General features: G+C 37.0%; 3 protein-coding genes across 4 annotated transcripts; all 3 read right to left on the reverse strand.

The window, feature by feature from the left end:
• Positions 1-3,370: 3,370 nt before the first annotated feature.
• LOC121793395 (8-hydroxygeraniol oxidoreductase-like) lies at positions 3,371-5,344 on the reverse strand. The gene is made up of 7 exons (XM_042191399.1): positions 5,219-5,344; positions 5,002-5,144; positions 4,839-4,876; positions 4,371-4,764; positions 3,989-4,225; positions 3,715-3,873; positions 3,371-3,652 (listed from the first exon to the last, which is right to left on the reverse strand). The coding sequence occupies exons 1-7, from the start codon at positions 5,256-5,258 to the stop codon at positions 3,539-3,541; spliced, it is 1,125 nt and encodes a 374-aa protein (XP_042047333.1). The 5' UTR covers positions 5,259-5,344; the 3' UTR covers positions 3,371-3,538.
• Positions 5,345-8,560: 3,216 nt separating this feature from the next.
• LOC121793403 (8-hydroxygeraniol oxidoreductase-like) lies at positions 8,561-11,085 on the reverse strand. 2 transcript variants are annotated; one of them, XM_042191421.1, is made up of 7 exons: positions 10,943-11,084; positions 10,720-10,865; positions 10,591-10,628; positions 10,128-10,521; positions 9,792-10,028; positions 8,880-9,038; positions 8,561-8,816 (listed from the first exon to the last, which is right to left on the reverse strand). In XM_042191421.1, the coding sequence occupies exons 1-7, from the start codon at positions 10,980-10,982 to the stop codon at positions 8,703-8,705; spliced, it is 1,128 nt and encodes a 375-aa protein (XP_042047355.1). In that variant the 5' UTR covers positions 10,983-11,084; the 3' UTR covers positions 8,561-8,702. The 2 variants fall into 2 exon arrangements, with proteins under 2 accessions (XP_042047355.1, XP_042047346.1); XM_042191412.1 differs by having other exon boundaries at positions 8,561-9,038; positions 10,943-11,085.
• Positions 11,086-14,159: 3,074 nt separating this feature from the next.
• On the reverse strand, positions 14,160-16,309 carry LOC121793419 (8-hydroxygeraniol oxidoreductase-like). The gene is made up of 7 exons (XM_042191429.1): positions 16,202-16,309; positions 15,994-16,139; positions 15,865-15,902; positions 15,395-15,788; positions 15,046-15,282; positions 14,772-14,930; positions 14,160-14,485 (listed from the first exon to the last, which is right to left on the reverse strand). The coding sequence occupies exons 1-7, from the start codon at positions 16,239-16,241 to the stop codon at positions 14,372-14,374; spliced, it is 1,128 nt and encodes a 375-aa protein (XP_042047363.1). The 5' UTR covers positions 16,242-16,309; the 3' UTR covers positions 14,160-14,371.
• Between the last annotated feature and the right edge of the window lie 1,042 nt (positions 16,310-17,351).

The raw sequence follows: 17,351 nt of genomic DNA on the forward strand, positions 1-17,351 counted from the left end.
GAGTCAGGGAATGAGACTGTGTGTTTTGTCAGCAATCAATAAACGCGTTTCTAAAGTATAAAACGCTTCCATATGCTGCACGAGTTTAGAGCATCCACAATAGGAAGTCGACGAGCAATAGCCTAGCCATAGTTCAGCCACAAACTCCTCCGGTCACATCATCAGTACTAAAACTCCTCCTGCCACATCATCCGGACAAGCAACTGAACAAGCAATAGCTCAGAAATAATAAACAAAATTATAAAAATAACTATTACACAAAATACGGAATTCAACTTACGACACAGATACGAGAAAATGCAATAATTCCATTTAAATTAAAAAAAAGTACATTAAAAAAATTACAAAATTAAAAAAAAACTAACGTCGTGCATTCATCCGTGCCCACAACTCTTCAATTAAATCCTTTTGGAGTCGAATATGAGCTTCCACTTAGCGCATATCGGCATGTGCTTGGAGGCGGCCGACTTCATCGTGAGGTACCCCACTTCGTACGCTGAGGGTGGTCACGTCGTGGCTTGGACCGGCTTCATTATCGGCGTCGGCGTTGGACCCCTAATTGCCGCCCATCGAGACTGGAGCACACCAAATGCGCGCTCCACGTCCTTGCGCGCCGACTCCTGCCGTTCCGCAAAGTAGGTCTTCCTCTAATCTGATGTGCATCTGATCGTCTTCACAAAGACGGGCCACCTAGGGTATATCTCATCCGCCAAGTAGTAGCTCATATCATGCTGGTTCCCGTTGGCGATAAAATTGATGGTCGGACCGACGCCCTGGCACTGCTCGTTGAAAAGGGGCGACGAGTTGAGGACGTTGAGGTCGTTGTTCGACCCGGCTACCCCAAAATCCACATCCGGTAATCAGCTACGGCCTCAAGGATCATCGTGGGATTCTTTCTCTTGTAGCCGGTCGTGTAAAACCCTTTCCAGGCAGCAGGGCAGTTATTCCACTCCCAATGCATACAATCTATGCTGCCTAACATACCCGGGAACCCATGCTTCGCCTCGTGCATCTGCATCAGCTCCTGGCAGTCTTCAGGGGTAGGGCTTCGAAGGTACTGATCACCGAATATTTCAACCACGCCCTGACAGAAATATTTCATACATTCAAGGGCAGTCGTCTCGCCGATGTGGAGGTACTCGTTCCACATGTCTGTCGCGCCTCCGTAGGCCAGCTGCCTGATTGCCGCAGTGCACTTTTGAATAGGTGTCTGGCCGGGTCTACCAGACGCATCGTGCCTCAAGCGGAAACACTTATATCGACGCTCCAAAGCGTCAACAATAGGCATAAACAGGGCCCTGCTCATCCTAAAACGCCGCCTGAAAAGGTTGGCGTTAAACCGCGGCTCCGGTGCGAAGTAGTCGTCATATAGCCGCTGATGTGCAGCTACGTGATCCCGGTCAATCACTGCTCGGCGGTGGACAACGGGTCGAGGTCGAGGTACCGCCGGCTGCAAGGCCCGTTGTAACAGCCGGTTTATCTCTCGGGACGTATAGGCATCCAAATGTTCGTTCAAACGCCGTTCGTACTCCTCAGCATCCCCACCACTACCACTACTACTACCACCCGCGTTACTCATTTCGCGTTGTTGATCTTGTACAGAAATTAAAATAGAGAGAGTACTCGTTAAAACAAGTGGTGCGAATGAAAATGACGTGCAAATCGATTATATATAGTGTTTCGAAAATTAAAAAAAAAACGCTCGCCGATCGGGAGTCTGCAATAGCGGTCAGCGCACCGGCGAGCGCTCGGGAATCGGCGTGCGCTCGCCGTTTTTCTCGCCGAATTGGCGCTCGCCGGCTGCAATAGTTCGGCGAGCGGACCGGCGAGCGCCATAAATCGGCGAGCCGGTGCGCTCGCCGCTATTGGAGATGTTCTTATATATTGTTGGCATAACACGGCTTAGCAGTCAATTTTCTTTTTTTTTCTCTTATTTTTTGAGAAATTATAGTACTCGTACTAATTTCCCATAATTTCACTTCTAATAGTTATGGGCCAATATATTTTTGAGCTGGGCCATTATATTAGTTTGTTAATTTGTAAATTGTTAGTAATTGTTAATTTAGATTCATTTATTATATCAGACCCTTATCCGAGTCCAATTCATCAAATGATAGATGCAGCACGATTTTCTTTGTTGTTTGCATAACACGACGTAGCACTTAATTCTTTTTTCTCTTTTTTTTCTTTTTGAACTTATTTTGAGGTAATTTTACTTTGTTTTTTATACTAGAAAATGGCAGGGTCAGACCTACATGTGTCATGGGTTTCTTGGTCTATACATACTATTTCTTATGCCCGCTATTAAATACTTATATCATTCCACTTTTACTATGTTTAGTAAATAAACCTTATATTCAACTGACTTATTCCACTCACATTTATTATAAAACCAATATATAAAAGTATGACTCACATTGTCAACTAATTTCTTAGAACTCGTGTCAATCAAATATAGAAGATTTAATCATGGACTGAAGGAGTACAAAGGAATATATAGCGCAAATGGTTGGCGGTCCATCTTGCCTACTGGTTGGTCTTGGTTGGTCTAGTGTTCGCGATTTCTGGCGAGCGTGGTTCTTTATTTATTTTAGCATTTAGTAGTACTCCATCTGTCCTACTCAAGATGACCATATTCTTGAGTGACACGGAATTTTAGGAAGTATTGTTAGGTGGACTAAAGTAAAGAAGAAAAATGTAGTTTAATATTTTAATGAGAAGAGAGGAGAGAGTAGGTTATTTCTAAGACAAACAAAAAAGAAAAGTCCTATGGAGTTGAGACCGAGGGAGTAATTTATTTTGGTATCCTTTGGATTTTCTCACAACTAATCTGTTGCCTTGAAACTGCCATAGCTCTTGTATTGAAATTTTTTGGGCTCATTATCCAAGAAGTTTATAACATTTTTGTTATGTCATACATCTTTTATTAATTGATTAACTTATAAAAGTTATCCATTATTTGATTATATTTGTTTTATTTTACTCTCTTCATCTACACAATCAGCAACTTTATTATTTTTGGATGTTCATGATTTTAATATTCATTTAATACTTTTTTCATTTCTGATACATGGGATTCTAGATTTTTTCTTTCACTTTCCTACATAAACAACTTTTTTAAATGCGTCAAGTCAAAATGAATTTTTAAATCGTGAATGGAAGGAGTATTTTTTTATGTTTTTTATTTCTTAGGCTCAAAGTGGTTAAGTCGTCTTTGTCAGCTACATTATTAATACACACTCATGCCACTATTTATTGTCGTCGCCAAAATTTTATATGCGTGCACCAATTTAACATTGGATTTGCATCAAAAAGTAAAGGTGGAAGAATTGAAATTTTCTAATTTTAGAAAGTACGAGACCAACCAAAATTGGAGCAAACTTCTTTATTTTATAGGCAATAATATGGCATCAACTTCGTTAACATTTTTGGCTTACAAAATAAATCATACTACTATTTTTGCTTTATTCAACATTATGCCTCCATAAATTAACATTCAAACCAAAATAAATTAGCATTCAATTCCACTGAATTATTCTCAGAACTTGATAATGACTTTGACACAGTCAGGCTGCTTCATATACTCTAGAAATCCTTTATTGATATCGGCAAGTGAAATCTCATGAGTTATGAGATCACCAAGATTGATTTCCTGCTCAAAAATAATCACAATTATTTCACAACAATAATTTGAAACATGAAATTATTTCTTACCTTGTTGATGCATTTCTCAACAATTTTAGGAATATCAGAGTGGGTTTTCACATCACCAAAGGCTGTTCCCTTAATAGTCCTCCCGAGGATCACCGGAATGTAGTTAAGCTCCCCCTTCTCCTCCGGTGGGGCGCTTATCAACGCTGTCTCCCCGACTCCCTGATTGCATACCAATGTGAGCGAGAAACAATAAGCCTCAATCAGAAACTAGCTTCTAAAAAGTTTTACCAACAGCAACCGTAATAATAGAAGTAGTCGTTCAAGGTCGACATACCATTTTTGTGCTTGCAATGGCTTCGTTGAGGAGGGATGCAACACCGGTGCATTCAACGCAATAATCAACTCCTTGTCCACCAGTAGCCTCTTGTATCAGCTGTGATATAGGTTTATCAGAATGCTTAGGATTTATAAAGTCAGTAACCCCGAACGCTCTTGCTATGTCGCGTTTCATATCATTGACATCGATCCCAAATATCCTTGAGGCTCCTGAGATTTGTGATGCCTTTACTGCCTGCATTTACCATCCCCCCATTAAATTAGCCCGAGTGAAAAACAGAAACAGATGAAAAACAGAGGAAAACAGAGCAAAAAACAGAGAAAAACAGAGGAAAACAGAGAAAAACAGAGGAAAACAGAGAAAAACAGAGCATTCTTACTCCAAGTCCAACAGCACCAAGGCCTAATACAGCAACACTTGAACCCTTCTCAACTTTGAGTGCTTTCCACACTCCACCATAACCTGTTGTGAAACCACAGGTAAGGAGACAGGCATGGGACAACGACATCCTCGGATCTACCTTAACCACGTAGTTGGACTCCACAACGGCATACTCAGCCCAGGTCGAGCTGCTAAACATTCGATGGATCCTCTGCCCTTTAGCATAAATTCTTGATGTTCCATCATCAGTCATTATCACAGGATACCGTAAGCATAAATTCGTCTTCCCCGACGCACAGTTTGCACATTCCCCACACTCTCCAACATAGAGTAGCATCACATTGTCTCCCACCTTGAGGTCATTAACTTCTTCCCCAACACTCTCAATCACACTGCATTTTTTTTTTCAATTAAGTTCATGTATATGTTGGATCTCATCATGAAATGAATATGGATAGCTACTTACCCCGCCCCTTCGTGTCCAAGGATCCGAGGGAACGCAGGCTTGAACACAAACACAAACACAAACACAAACACAAATATGAACAGATGCATAAACAAGATTATCAAGGCATGAAATAGTAAGTTTCACAAAAGTTTGTATCAGTACTAAAAAGTGAGTTTCTTACAAACAAGGAGCCATTCCAACATGTGATGTCTGTGTGGCATATGCTGGCATACAGCATCTTGATCCTAACTTGAGTTGAGTTTGGTGGATCCACTTGAACCTCTTCAACCTTCAATGGTTCCGATTGCTTCCATGCGACGGCGGCTGCAGCAAAGATCCATCAGACTTAGTATAAGCATGTATACAAACAGAGTATAAAGGAAATGAAAAAGGTGCACCTTTGCAAGTTATGGCTCTTGGAGTGGTGTTATCCGCCATTATTGGTTTACCTTGATAATGCTATTTGGGAGAAGGCCATCATATATCATATATATATATATACACACACATGTGTACAGTAACAGTATACTGATGGCCCCCAACAATAATTGAAAAGTTTGAGGGATATTTTATTAACAAATTTAATAGTCCCTCCGTTTCTTCATAGTTTAGGTAAAATTTTTCGGCACGGAGTTTAAGAAAGTGATGTTGAATGTGTTAAATAAATACTCCCTCCGTCCCGGACTACTCGCACATTTCCTTTTCGGCACGAAGATTAAGGAATGAGTGTACAGCAAAGTCAACAATTGCGGCTGTAGGTGATAATTTTTACTACAAATGGAAAGAGTGCAAATAACTTGGGACGCCCAAAAAGGAAATAAGTGCAAGTAGTCCGGGACGGAGGGACTAGATAAAAAAGTAAAAGAGAGAAAAAAGTGGAGAGAATAAAGTAGAGAGAATAAAGTAAGAGAGATCAAAGTAAGAAAGAGAAAAAGTTAATATATAGGGAAATGACTCAACTATGAGGAAATTTCCCAAAATGAAAAAATGACTCAACTATGGAGAAACGGAGGAAGTACTTCATCCATCCATGAAAATAATCTCATTATGGATGGCAGAGTTTTGATATTCAAATAGTATAGTAAGTGAGAGAAAAAATGGTGAGAAAAATTACAAAAATAAAAATTAAACTAATTTGGATAAACGAGCAAAAACAGAAAAATTAGACTATTTTTCCGTGAATGGGGAGTATTTTCTTTAATTATTTTAAGTTGTGTTTTCCCCTCTTTGAGTCTCTTTCGAATTATAATTGGTGCGAATACCTAAGTTCTTACCGCCCTCTCTTTCTAACAATACATGTGTCATCTGCCACTCGATCTCATTTTGTACATGAATGTTTCTTCCATGTGTATATCGTCAAAATCATGGCTTCGTTACTGTGCTTGTATCATGATGCAATATGGTTCATTGGTTATTAACGAATGCAAATGAGTCACATCGTTATCCAATATTGACCATCACAAAGAATTATATCCCCCTATAGTTTTTCAAATTAATTCTGCCCACCTATCTTTGTTGAAACATTATGGGATACTAATTATGTTCATATGTGTATTATTACAATTGTTTAGTTATGCGCACAATATCTCTACTTATTTGTATCTGTAAGGATTATATTAAAATGTAATATTTGAATCCAAATATGAGCACAAACCAATTAGTGATGTCAAATATAGGACACTGTCAACAATTAGTCCTTTAGTTTTAATCATTTTTTACATGTTTTAAACATCCAATCTGTGCTATCGTTAGAGTTGATTTTTCTTTTTGACAAGAGTTAATTTTTATACATTTCCAAAATATTTATTATAAACTTAAAATATAGTGATAAATCTACACTATCTTAGCTTATCTTATCATATCAAGCCAAATAAACCAAAATGAGTTGTCAACGTATTCCCCCTGTCCGCGAATAGGAGTCATATTTTTTCATTTTAGTCCGTCCGCTAATAGGAGTCCCGTTTCAATTTTACCATAAATGGTAATAGGGTCTCACCTTCCACTAACTCATTTCACTCACATTTCATTTAAAACTAATATATACAAGTGGGACCTATTTTTCACTAACTTTTTTCAACTCACTTTTCTTAACATTTCTTAAAACCCGTGCCGCCAAGAAGATGGATGGAGTACTATTCAATAATTGAAGGTATTCCATTCAAATATAGATATACTCCCTCCGTATTCCATTCAAAAATAGATATACTCCCTCCGTCCCCCAAAATTTGTCTCAATTTGACCCGGCGCAGATTTTAAGAAATTGTTTGACTTTGTATTAAATGAAGGTGTTTAGTGGAATAAGGGTCACACATTGAGGAGATTGAGGGTGTATTTATTGTCTATTTTTGGTAAAATTTCAAGTGGGATAAACTTTGTGGACAGATGAAAATGGTAAAATGAGACAAACTTTATGGGGCGGAGGGGGTATTTACCAATTTCATGAAAATTGACTAATATCTAATTTGACTCAAATTAGAGGCTTTCATTTTCTCAATAAAAGCTCATTAAATACTCACACTGTTGAAAAAAGGGTTGGGGAACACAAAGGTCATAATCAAATTAAATGCAATCCAATTATCGCTTCAAAAGTTTGGCATGCTAATATTTATATCATATAGGTTCATAAAATACAAATGAATAATGAGAGAGTTGAGATATGAATGCGAAATTTGGATTTGTTTTGCAAATGGTATTGTTTTAGATGTAAATATCATATAATATGTTATGAATGAAAAATGTGCCACATATTAGTAAGTAGAGTATGGCCAGTATATTAGTTTGTTAATTATTTATTTGGATTCATTTATTATTTCAGGCTCTTATTTGAGTCCAATTTGTGAACTTCAGTACTTCACTAACGAAGCATATTTTATACTCCCTTCCTTCGTCTCCTATAAGTAATTTCATATTTCATTTTAAATCATCCAACTAATCAATCAATTCCTATTTTTGGTAACTTTATTAAAAAAAATGGAATAATATTATAACTATTTTTTTTACAACTCTTTTTTTCGTAATAAAAGATGATCAATAATGATTTCTTATCTATCTCTATGATGATTCGAGTCCCTATCCTAATGGTTGAAGAAGAAAAGGGAAAAAATATCATAGGATTACCAAGCGAAATGATAGATGCAGCACGAGTTTCTTTGTTCTTTGCATAATGCGACGTTTACATTTTTTTTCTTTTTTCTCTTTTTCTTTTTGAATAATTTTTTGAGGAAATTTTTACTTTGTTATTTTTATAGAAAATGGTGTATGTTGCCTTAAAACTGCCATAGCTCTTGTATTGAAACTTATTGGGTTAATTACCAAAGAAGTTTGATTTGTCATATTACTTTTTATTGTTTGAATAACTTAAAACAATTCTCCGTTGCTTGATTGAATTTGCTTTATGTCTACAAAATAATCACTCACCTCGTTATTTTTGGATGTCCATAATTTTAATATTCATTATCTTTTTTTATTTTCGGCATGTGGGATATTTTACTAGATTTTTCCACTCATTCTCCTTCACAAACAACCTTTTAAAATGCGTCAAGTCAAAATGGATTTTTAAATAGTGAATGGAGGGAGTATTTTTATACTTTTAGTTTTTAGGCTCAAAATTGTTAAATCGTCTATTGTTACACTAATACACATTTATGTCATTATTTATTGTGAAATTTTAAACGTGATCTGATTTGCACCAAAAAGCTATTTTCAAAATTTTAAAAATCTAAGACCAAATAACCCAAATATGTTTCCAACAAAATGGCATCAACTTCATTAACATGTTTTGCTTACAAAGTTGAACACTAATTTTGGCTTTATTCAACATTTCACATCCATAAATTAACATTCAAACCAAATACATCAGCATTCAATTCCACTAAATTTCCCTCAAAACTTGATAATGACCTTGACACAGTTAGGCTGCTTCATGTACTCCATAAATCCTTTGTTAATATCAGCAAGTGAAACCTCATGAGTTATGAGATCACCAAGATTAATTTCCTGCTCAAAAAGAAGCACAAATATTTCACAACCCATGATTTGAAACATGAAATTATATATTACCTTGTTGATGCATTTCTGAATGATTTTAGGAAGATCGGAGTGGATTTTCACACCACCAAAGTTTGTTCCTTTAAGGGTCCTCCCGAAGATCATTGGAACGAGGTTAAGCTCCACCTTCCTCTCCGGTGGGAAGCCTATCAACAATGTCTCCCCGACTCCCTGATTGCATTCCAATGTGTGCAAAAACAGTAGGCCTCAACAATAGCAGCAAAAACAATAGTAATAGTAGTAGTAGTTCAAGGTCTGACATTAGGGATGCCTATTCAACCGGAACTCAATGGGCTGGACCAATTAGCTTGCAGGGCTAACCCAAAACCAAAGCCCGCGTGTTTATGTTAGGGTTATAAGTTTTTAACCTGATTAGGCCGTAACCTACTGGAAGGCCTTATTGACATTCCAATCTGACATACTCCCTCAATCCCTAATAATTTGTCACCATTTGACTCGGAAAGGATTTTAAGAAATGTACTCCCCCCGTCCGCCATTAAATGTCTCATTTTTCCATTTTCGTCCGTCCGCCAATAAATGACCTACTTCACTTTTATCATATTTGTTAAGTGGATCCTACATTCCACTCACATTTTATTATAAAACCAATATTTAAAGTAGACCCTATATTCCACCAACTTTTCTACCCACTTTATTTCATAAAGTTAAACAATTTCTTAAAACTTGTGCCGGTCAAGTATGAGACATTTAATGGCGGACGGAGGGAGTAATAGAAAGTGGGTTGAAAAAGTTAGTGGCATATGAGTTCTACTTTTATGTATTAGTTTTTATAATAAAATATAAGTGTAAATGAGTTAATAGAATATGAGATCCACTACCAAAAATGATAAAAGTGAAAGGTGACAAATAATTAGGGACGGACGAAAATGAAAATAAGACAATTTTCAGAGACGGATGGAGTACCATTTTTGTGCTTGCAGTGGCTTCGTTTATGACGGAAGCAACACCGGTGCATTCAAAGCAGTAATCCACTCCCAGCCCACCAGTGGCCTCTTGGATCAGTTGTGATATAGGTTTACCAGAATGCTTAGGATTTACAAAGTCAGTAACCCCGAACGCTATTGCCTTGTCGCGTTTCGTATCATTGATATCGATCCCAAATATCTTCGAGGCTCCTAAGATTTGTGATGCCTTTACAGCCTGCATTCATCAGCCCACCTGTCAATTAAAAAACAGAGAAAAACAGAGGAAAACAGAGGAAAACAGAGAAAAACAGAGGAAAGCAGAGATATTTCTTACTCCAAGTCCAACAGCACCAAGGCCTAATACAGCAACACTTGAACCCTTTTCAACTTTGAGTGCTTTCCACACTCCACCATAACCTGTTGTGAAACCACAGGTAAGGAGACAGGCATGGGACAACGGCATCCTCGGATCTACCTTAACCACGTAGTTGGACTCAACAACCGCGTACTCAGCCCAGGTCGAGCTGCTAAACATTCGATACATCCTCTGCCCTTTAGAATAAATTCTTGATGTCCCATCATCACTTCCTAATAGAGGATACCGGGAGCATAAATTCGTCTTCTCCGATGCGCAGTTCGAGCATTCCCCACACTCTCCAACATAGAGTAGCATCACATTGTCTCCCACCTTGAGGTCCTTCACTTCTTCCCCAACACTCTCAATCACACTGCATATGTTTTTTTCTCAATTAAGTTCATGTATATTTATCTTGAAATAAATATGGATGGATACTTACCCCGCCCCTTCGTGTCCAAGGATCCTGGGGAACAGAGGCTTTAACACAAACACAAACACGAACATGATAAGACATGAAATAGTAAGTTGCACAAAACTTTGTATCATTACAAAAAAATGAGTTTCTTACACCGATATTGTAGCCATTCCAATATGTGATGTCTGTGTGGCACATGCTGGCATACAACACCTTGATCCTAACTTGAGTTGAGTTTGGTGGATCCACTTGAACCTCTTCAACCTTCAACGGCTCCGATGGATTCCACACGACGGCGGCTGCAGCAAAGATTCGTCAGACTTAGTATAAGCATGTATGCAAACATAGTACTATAAAGGAAATGAAAATGGTGCACCTTTGCAAGTTATGGCTCTTGGAGTGCTGGTATCTGCCATTGTTGGTTTACCATGTTAATGCCATTTGAGAGATGGGCATGATATAAATATGCATACATACAATAATACATACATAAAGTTTACTCACAGGCCACAAAAAATTTAGTCAATTCACTATTTATTAACAAACTGAACCCTTCCTTAGTCCATGTTAAAGTTTGGTTATGGATGGTACGATTTTTAATACGCAAATAATAAAGTATGTGAGATAAAAAAAAAAGAAAGCTGATTAAATGGACAGATAAATATAAAAAAAACAGTGAAACAATTTTTATTGTTCAAAATGAGACTAGTTTTTGCAAACGGATGGAGAAATGAAATTATTTGTTTTGTTTTTTTAGCTATCGTGATTTCTCACTTACTTTGAGTCGTGTTTTTATCTCTTTGCGAATTATAATTGGTTTGAATATCTAAGTTCCTACAGCACTCTATTTCTGACAATATCTTTGTCGCCTCTAGTGTGATCATCAATCTCAATTTATCTTTAATTTCTAACAATAGTCGTAGTATATATCTTTAATTTCTTATAATTATTTATCTCTCATTGCTCAACATTTTCGATGTCCATTACGACCAACGGTACTTTTTGGCGCCGACATTATCATTAACGAATGTAAATTATTCACATCGTTATCGAATCTTCTAGTCTATAATTACAACGAGAGATAGTCAAGAATTATATCCGTCTATGAATTTTAAATTTAATTCTGCCTCTCCTATCTAAGTTGAAAAAATTATGGGTGGACTTAGAGTATCCACTATAAGGCGGACACGCCCAATAGCCTCGCCCCAGTTTTTATCCATAGCCCCAATTTTGTTGTCCATAGCCCCAAAATTCTATTTCCGCCACTATAATGGACACCTCCAATAGCCCCAAAATTCCAAATACAAAATTCCACATTTTCACATCCCTCCAATAGCCGCGTCCTCGCCGCGAACGCGGCTATCTCGCGTCCGCCCCCCCCCCCCCCCCAATAGCCCCAAAAGTTGTCCGCCCACCTTCCCCACTATAGCCGCCCGCCCACCGCCCCCAAGACGCGGCTATAGCCGCGTCCTACTATAGTGGACACTCTTAGAATCCAAATATGCGCCGTAACTAGCATCAATTAGTGTTGTTAAATATAGGAGTTAGGGCGCCGTATTTAATAAATCTTTAGTTGAAACATTTTATTATCTGTATTAGACATTAATCTCTATTCTTTAAATATTGTAATTCATCCGCCTCACTTTAAGAGTTCTAGTTTACTATTTTTGGATATCTCATTTTAAGAGTTCCGATTAAAATATTCCATAAATATAAAATAATATGGTAGTAATAATTAACTCACCATTTTCTTTTTTACTTCATTCATTCTCTTACTTATTTTATCTACTTTATTTTTAACTTTAGTCACTCCACTTTTTTCTTTCTCTTACTTTATCTACTTCATTATCTAACACAATAAATATCTATTTTTTAAATTTCCTGCTAAAAAAAATATCTCAACTATGAGTGAACGGAAGGAGAATATGAGACCCTTATATGAGTCCAATTCATAAAAGAGTAAAGGTCAAAATTGGTCATGAACATATATCCATTTTACGATTTTAGTTTTAAACATTATCTTTTGAATTTTTGGATCTCAAACATTTCAACTCGGATCACAATCGGTCCAAAGTTAACTGTTCCGTCAAATTTTAACGGTCAACGTTTTTAATCCCGATTTTGACCAAATTAAGCTGTTAAATAACACAACAAAATTTAGCGACCGAACAAATCCGTCACTAATTGAGAGATTGGGAGATTCCCGGCTGCGGCGGCGGGGGATTCCTTGCTATCCCCGCCGTGGACCTGTCCTAATCCGGCGCCAAAACCCTCATTGTCGACGCCTACAAAGAGTTGGGTTTCTTCAAAGTGATCAACCACAGAATCTCCATGGATTTCCTCACCAAATTGGAAACCGAAGCCATGAAATTCTTCCAATTGCCGCCGCAGGAGAAGGCCAAATTCGGCCGCCCAAACCCCTTCGGCTACAGCAGCAAGGTCATCGGCCCCAACAGCGATGTCGGTTGGGTCGAGTACCTCTCCTCTTCTCCACCAGCCCCGACCTCGCCTCCCGCAACCCTAACTACGCCGCACCGGGAATCTCCCAATCTCTGCGGTAATTCACTAATTCATCCCTCAATTTCCGAAATTCGCTATTGCAGGGATGCGATTCCCTCGCTATCCTCTCTATTCACTAATTCATCACTCAACCCCAACCCGGGAATCTCCCGGGTTGATAACACAATAGTGCTTTCCTTTTTAATATTATTTGTTTTGTATTTTAAATGATAACTTATTCAAATAATTAAGGATATAATTAGGGAGTTAATAATCATATTTAACAACTTAATTTGGTCAAAATCGGGATTGAAAACGTCGACCGTTAAAATTTGACGGAATAGTTAACTTTGGACAGATTGTGATCCGGATTGAAATATTTGGGATCCAAAAATTCAAAAGATAATGTCTAGAACCAAAATCATAAAATGGACATATGTTCATGACCAGTTTTGAGTTTACTATTCATAAATTGATAGGTGCAGCATGAGTTTCTTTGTTGTTTGCACAGCACGACGTAGCAGTTTTTTTCTCTTTTTCTTTTTTTAACATATTTTTTAGGAAATTTTTACTTTGTTATTTTTTATAGAAAATGGTGTATGTTGCCTTGAAACTGTCATAGCTATTGTATTGAAATATAATGGGTTAATTATCTTAGAAGTTTATCATATTTTTATTTGTCATGCATCTTTTATTATTTGATTTCTCTTATAAAAGTTATTCATTATTTGATTGAATTTGTTTTCTTTTACTATCTTCGTTTATAAAATAATTACTCACTTTGTTATCTTCGTTTATAAAATCATTACCATTTACTACCTTTTTTCTTTTCTAATATGGGTGATTGATATTTTATTATTTTTTCACTCGCTTTTCTACACAAACAACTTTTTAAAATGCGTAAAACAAAATGAAATTTTAAATCATGAATTAAGAGAGTACTTTATAATTTTAGTTTTTAGACTAAAAAACATTCAGTCGACTACGTTGTTACACTGACACACATTTATGTCACTATTCATTGTCAAATTTTACGCGAGTTGGCTAATTTAGATCGGATTTACACAAAAAATTTATCAAGAGACAATTGAGAATTTCAAACTTTAAAAAGACCAAAACCAAAATTCGATCAAACTTTTTGGTTTTACATGCAATTAACCCACACATGTTTCCAATAAAATGGCATCAACTTCATTACCATGTTTTGCTTACAAAGTTGAGCACTATTTTTGGCTTTATTCAACATTCCCCATCCATAAATTAACATTCAAACCAAATAAATCGATTCAATTCTACTAAATTTCCCTTAGAACTTGATGATGACCTTGACACAGTCAGGTTGCTTCATGTACTCAAACAATCCTTTGTTAATATCGGCAAGTGAAATCTCATGAGTTATGAGATCACCAAGATTGATTTCCTGCTCAAAAAGAAGCACAATTATTTCACAACCCATGATTAGAAACATGAAACTATATATTACTCCCTCCGTTCCTTATTAATAGAGACATTTCTTTTCGGCACGGAGTTTAAAAATAGTGTGTTAAATGGATGATGAAAAAAGTAAGAGAGAGTAAAGTAAGAAAGATGAAGACAAAATAAAGTAAAAAGAAGAATTACCTTCTGCCAAAAATAGAAATGACTCAATTAACTTAGAACTTCCCAAAATAGAAAAATGACTTTATTAACATGGAATGTAGGAGTACCTTGTTGACGCATTTCTCAACGATTTTAGGAATATCAGAGTGGATTTTCACACCACCAAAGTTTGATCCCTTAAGGGTCCTCCCGAGAATCATCGGAATATAGTTAAGCTCCCCCTTCTCCTCCGGTGGGATGCTTATCAACACTGTCTCCCCAACTCCCTAAATGCATACCGGTGTTTGCAAGAAACAGTAAGCCTCAGTCGAAAACTAGCTTCTAATAAGTTTCGCCAACAATAACAGTAGTAGTAGTTGTTGTAGTTCAAGGTCGACATACCATTTTTGTGCTTGCAATGGCTTCGTTGAGGAGGGATGCAACACCGGTGCATTCAACGCAGTAATCCACGCCTTGTCCACCAGTAGCCTCTTGTATCACTTGTGATATAGGTTTATCAAAGTGCTTAGGATTTATAAAGTCAGTAACCCCGAACGCTCTTGCTATGTCGCGTTTCATATCATTGACATCGATCCCAAATATCCTTGAGGCTCCTAAGATTTGTGATGCCTTTACAGCCTGCATTTACCAGCCCCCCATCAAATTAGCCCGAATGAAAAAACAGAGGAAAGCAGAGCAAAAACAGAGGAAAACAGAGCAAAAAACAGAGGAAAACAGAGATCATTCTTACTCCAAGTCCAACAGCACCAAGGCCTAATACAGCAACACTTGAACCCTTTTCAAATTTGAATCCTTTCCACACTCCACCATAACCTGTTGTGAAACCACAGGTAAGGAGACAGGCGTGGGACAGCGGCATCCTCGGATCTACCTTAACCACGTAGTTGGACTCAACAACCGCGTACTCTGCCCAGGTCGAGCTGCTAAACATTCGATACATCCTCTGTCCTTTAGAATAAATTTTTGATGTCTCATCATCACATACTATTTGAGGATACCGGGAGCATAAATTCGTCTTCCCCGACGCGCAGTTTGCACATTTCCCACACTCTCCAACATAGAATATCATCACATTGTCTCCCACCTTGAGGTCTTTCACTTCTTCCCCAACACTCTCAATCACACTGCATATTTTTTTTCTCATTTAAGTTCATGTATATTTTGGATCTCATCTTGAAATGAATATGGATGGGTACTTACCCTGCCCCTTCGTGTCCAAGGATCCAGGGGAACATAGGCTTCGACACGAACATGATAAGACACATAGACAAGATGATCAAGACATGAAATAGTAAACTTTGTATTATTACAAAATAAAGAGTTTCTTACAAAGAGGGTGTTGCCCTTCAAACATGTGAAGTCTGTGTGGCACATGCTGGCATACACCATCTTGATCCTAACTTGAGTTGAGTTTGGTGGATCCACTTGAACCTCTTCAATCTTCAACGGCTCCAACGGTTTCCACGCAACGGCGGCTGCAGCAAAGATTCATCAGATTTGGTATAAGCATGTATACAGACATAGTTTAAAGGTGCACCTTTGCAAGTTATGGCTCTTGGAGTGGTGTTATCAGCCATTGTTGGTTTACCTTGCTAATGCTATTTGGGAGAAGGCCATCATATATCACATATATATACACATAAATATATGTACGGTTTACTCATGGATAGCAAGAGTTTAATGTGGAAATTGTATATTAGGTGAGAAAAAAAAAAGTTGTGAGAAAGTTTGTATAAAGAAAATGAAACTAATTTCGATAAACGAGCAAAAATGTAAAAATTAGACTATTTTTTTCGTGGGCCGTAATTTCAAAAGTTTGGCATGCTAATACTAATAGTCTTGCCATAATTAAATTAAATGCAATCGAACTATCGGATTAAAAATTTGGCATGCTAATGCTAATAGTCTTATATGTGCATAAAATAATAACTAATGAGAGATGCATTAAGGGTTGAAGGTCACACTCACGCGGATAGTATTTGGAGTATTGATGACGAATTCAAGTGGGATCGGGTAGATGCAACTAGGGCTGCAAATTTAGTACTCGGGTTTTGGGTATACTCGATCCCGACCCGATACCGAGCGGGTTTTGGGTACCCAAAACCCGAAATTACGGGTTCGGGTATTTGGTATAAGAATTTTTCGGGTTTTGGGTACCCGAAACCCGTATTCGGGTACCCGATTAGTACTGATTGATACCCGTTCATGGATTTATGATAAATATTTTTTATCTATGATAAGATATTATTAATGTTCTTTCTTGTTAATTTGTTATGTCTTCAATACACAATTATGTTTTTCCCCATTTTATTTATATTTTTATTAATAAAATTTTAAAACATTTATCATAATCTCTTTTGAGTTTGACTTATACCAAAAATTTCTTTATTTTAAAATGAAGTAGTGTGTAATGTCTATTGTACTAGTACATATTTATAGTCTTAGAATCATATTAATAAGAAAACTAAAACATTTAAGTTGAAGTTTGAACTTTTAACAATAGCAAATAAGTAGTATTGTGATATTTTTAATAACTCATATACTCATTGCAATAATTAATTTAAATAGAATAAATTTTAAATATAATATTTCAGGTTTACGGGTATCCGATTAATCGGGTTTGGTTACCCGCATCGGGTATTAGGGTACCCGAATTATCATACAGGTCAGATATTGGGTATGATATT

The sequence above is a fragment of the Salvia splendens genome, chromosome 1 (genome assembly GCF_004379255.2).
Source record: "Salvia splendens isolate huo1 chromosome 1, SspV2, whole genome shotgun sequence".
Taxonomy (NCBI): Eukaryota; Viridiplantae; Streptophyta; class Magnoliopsida; order Lamiales; family Lamiaceae; genus Salvia; species Salvia splendens.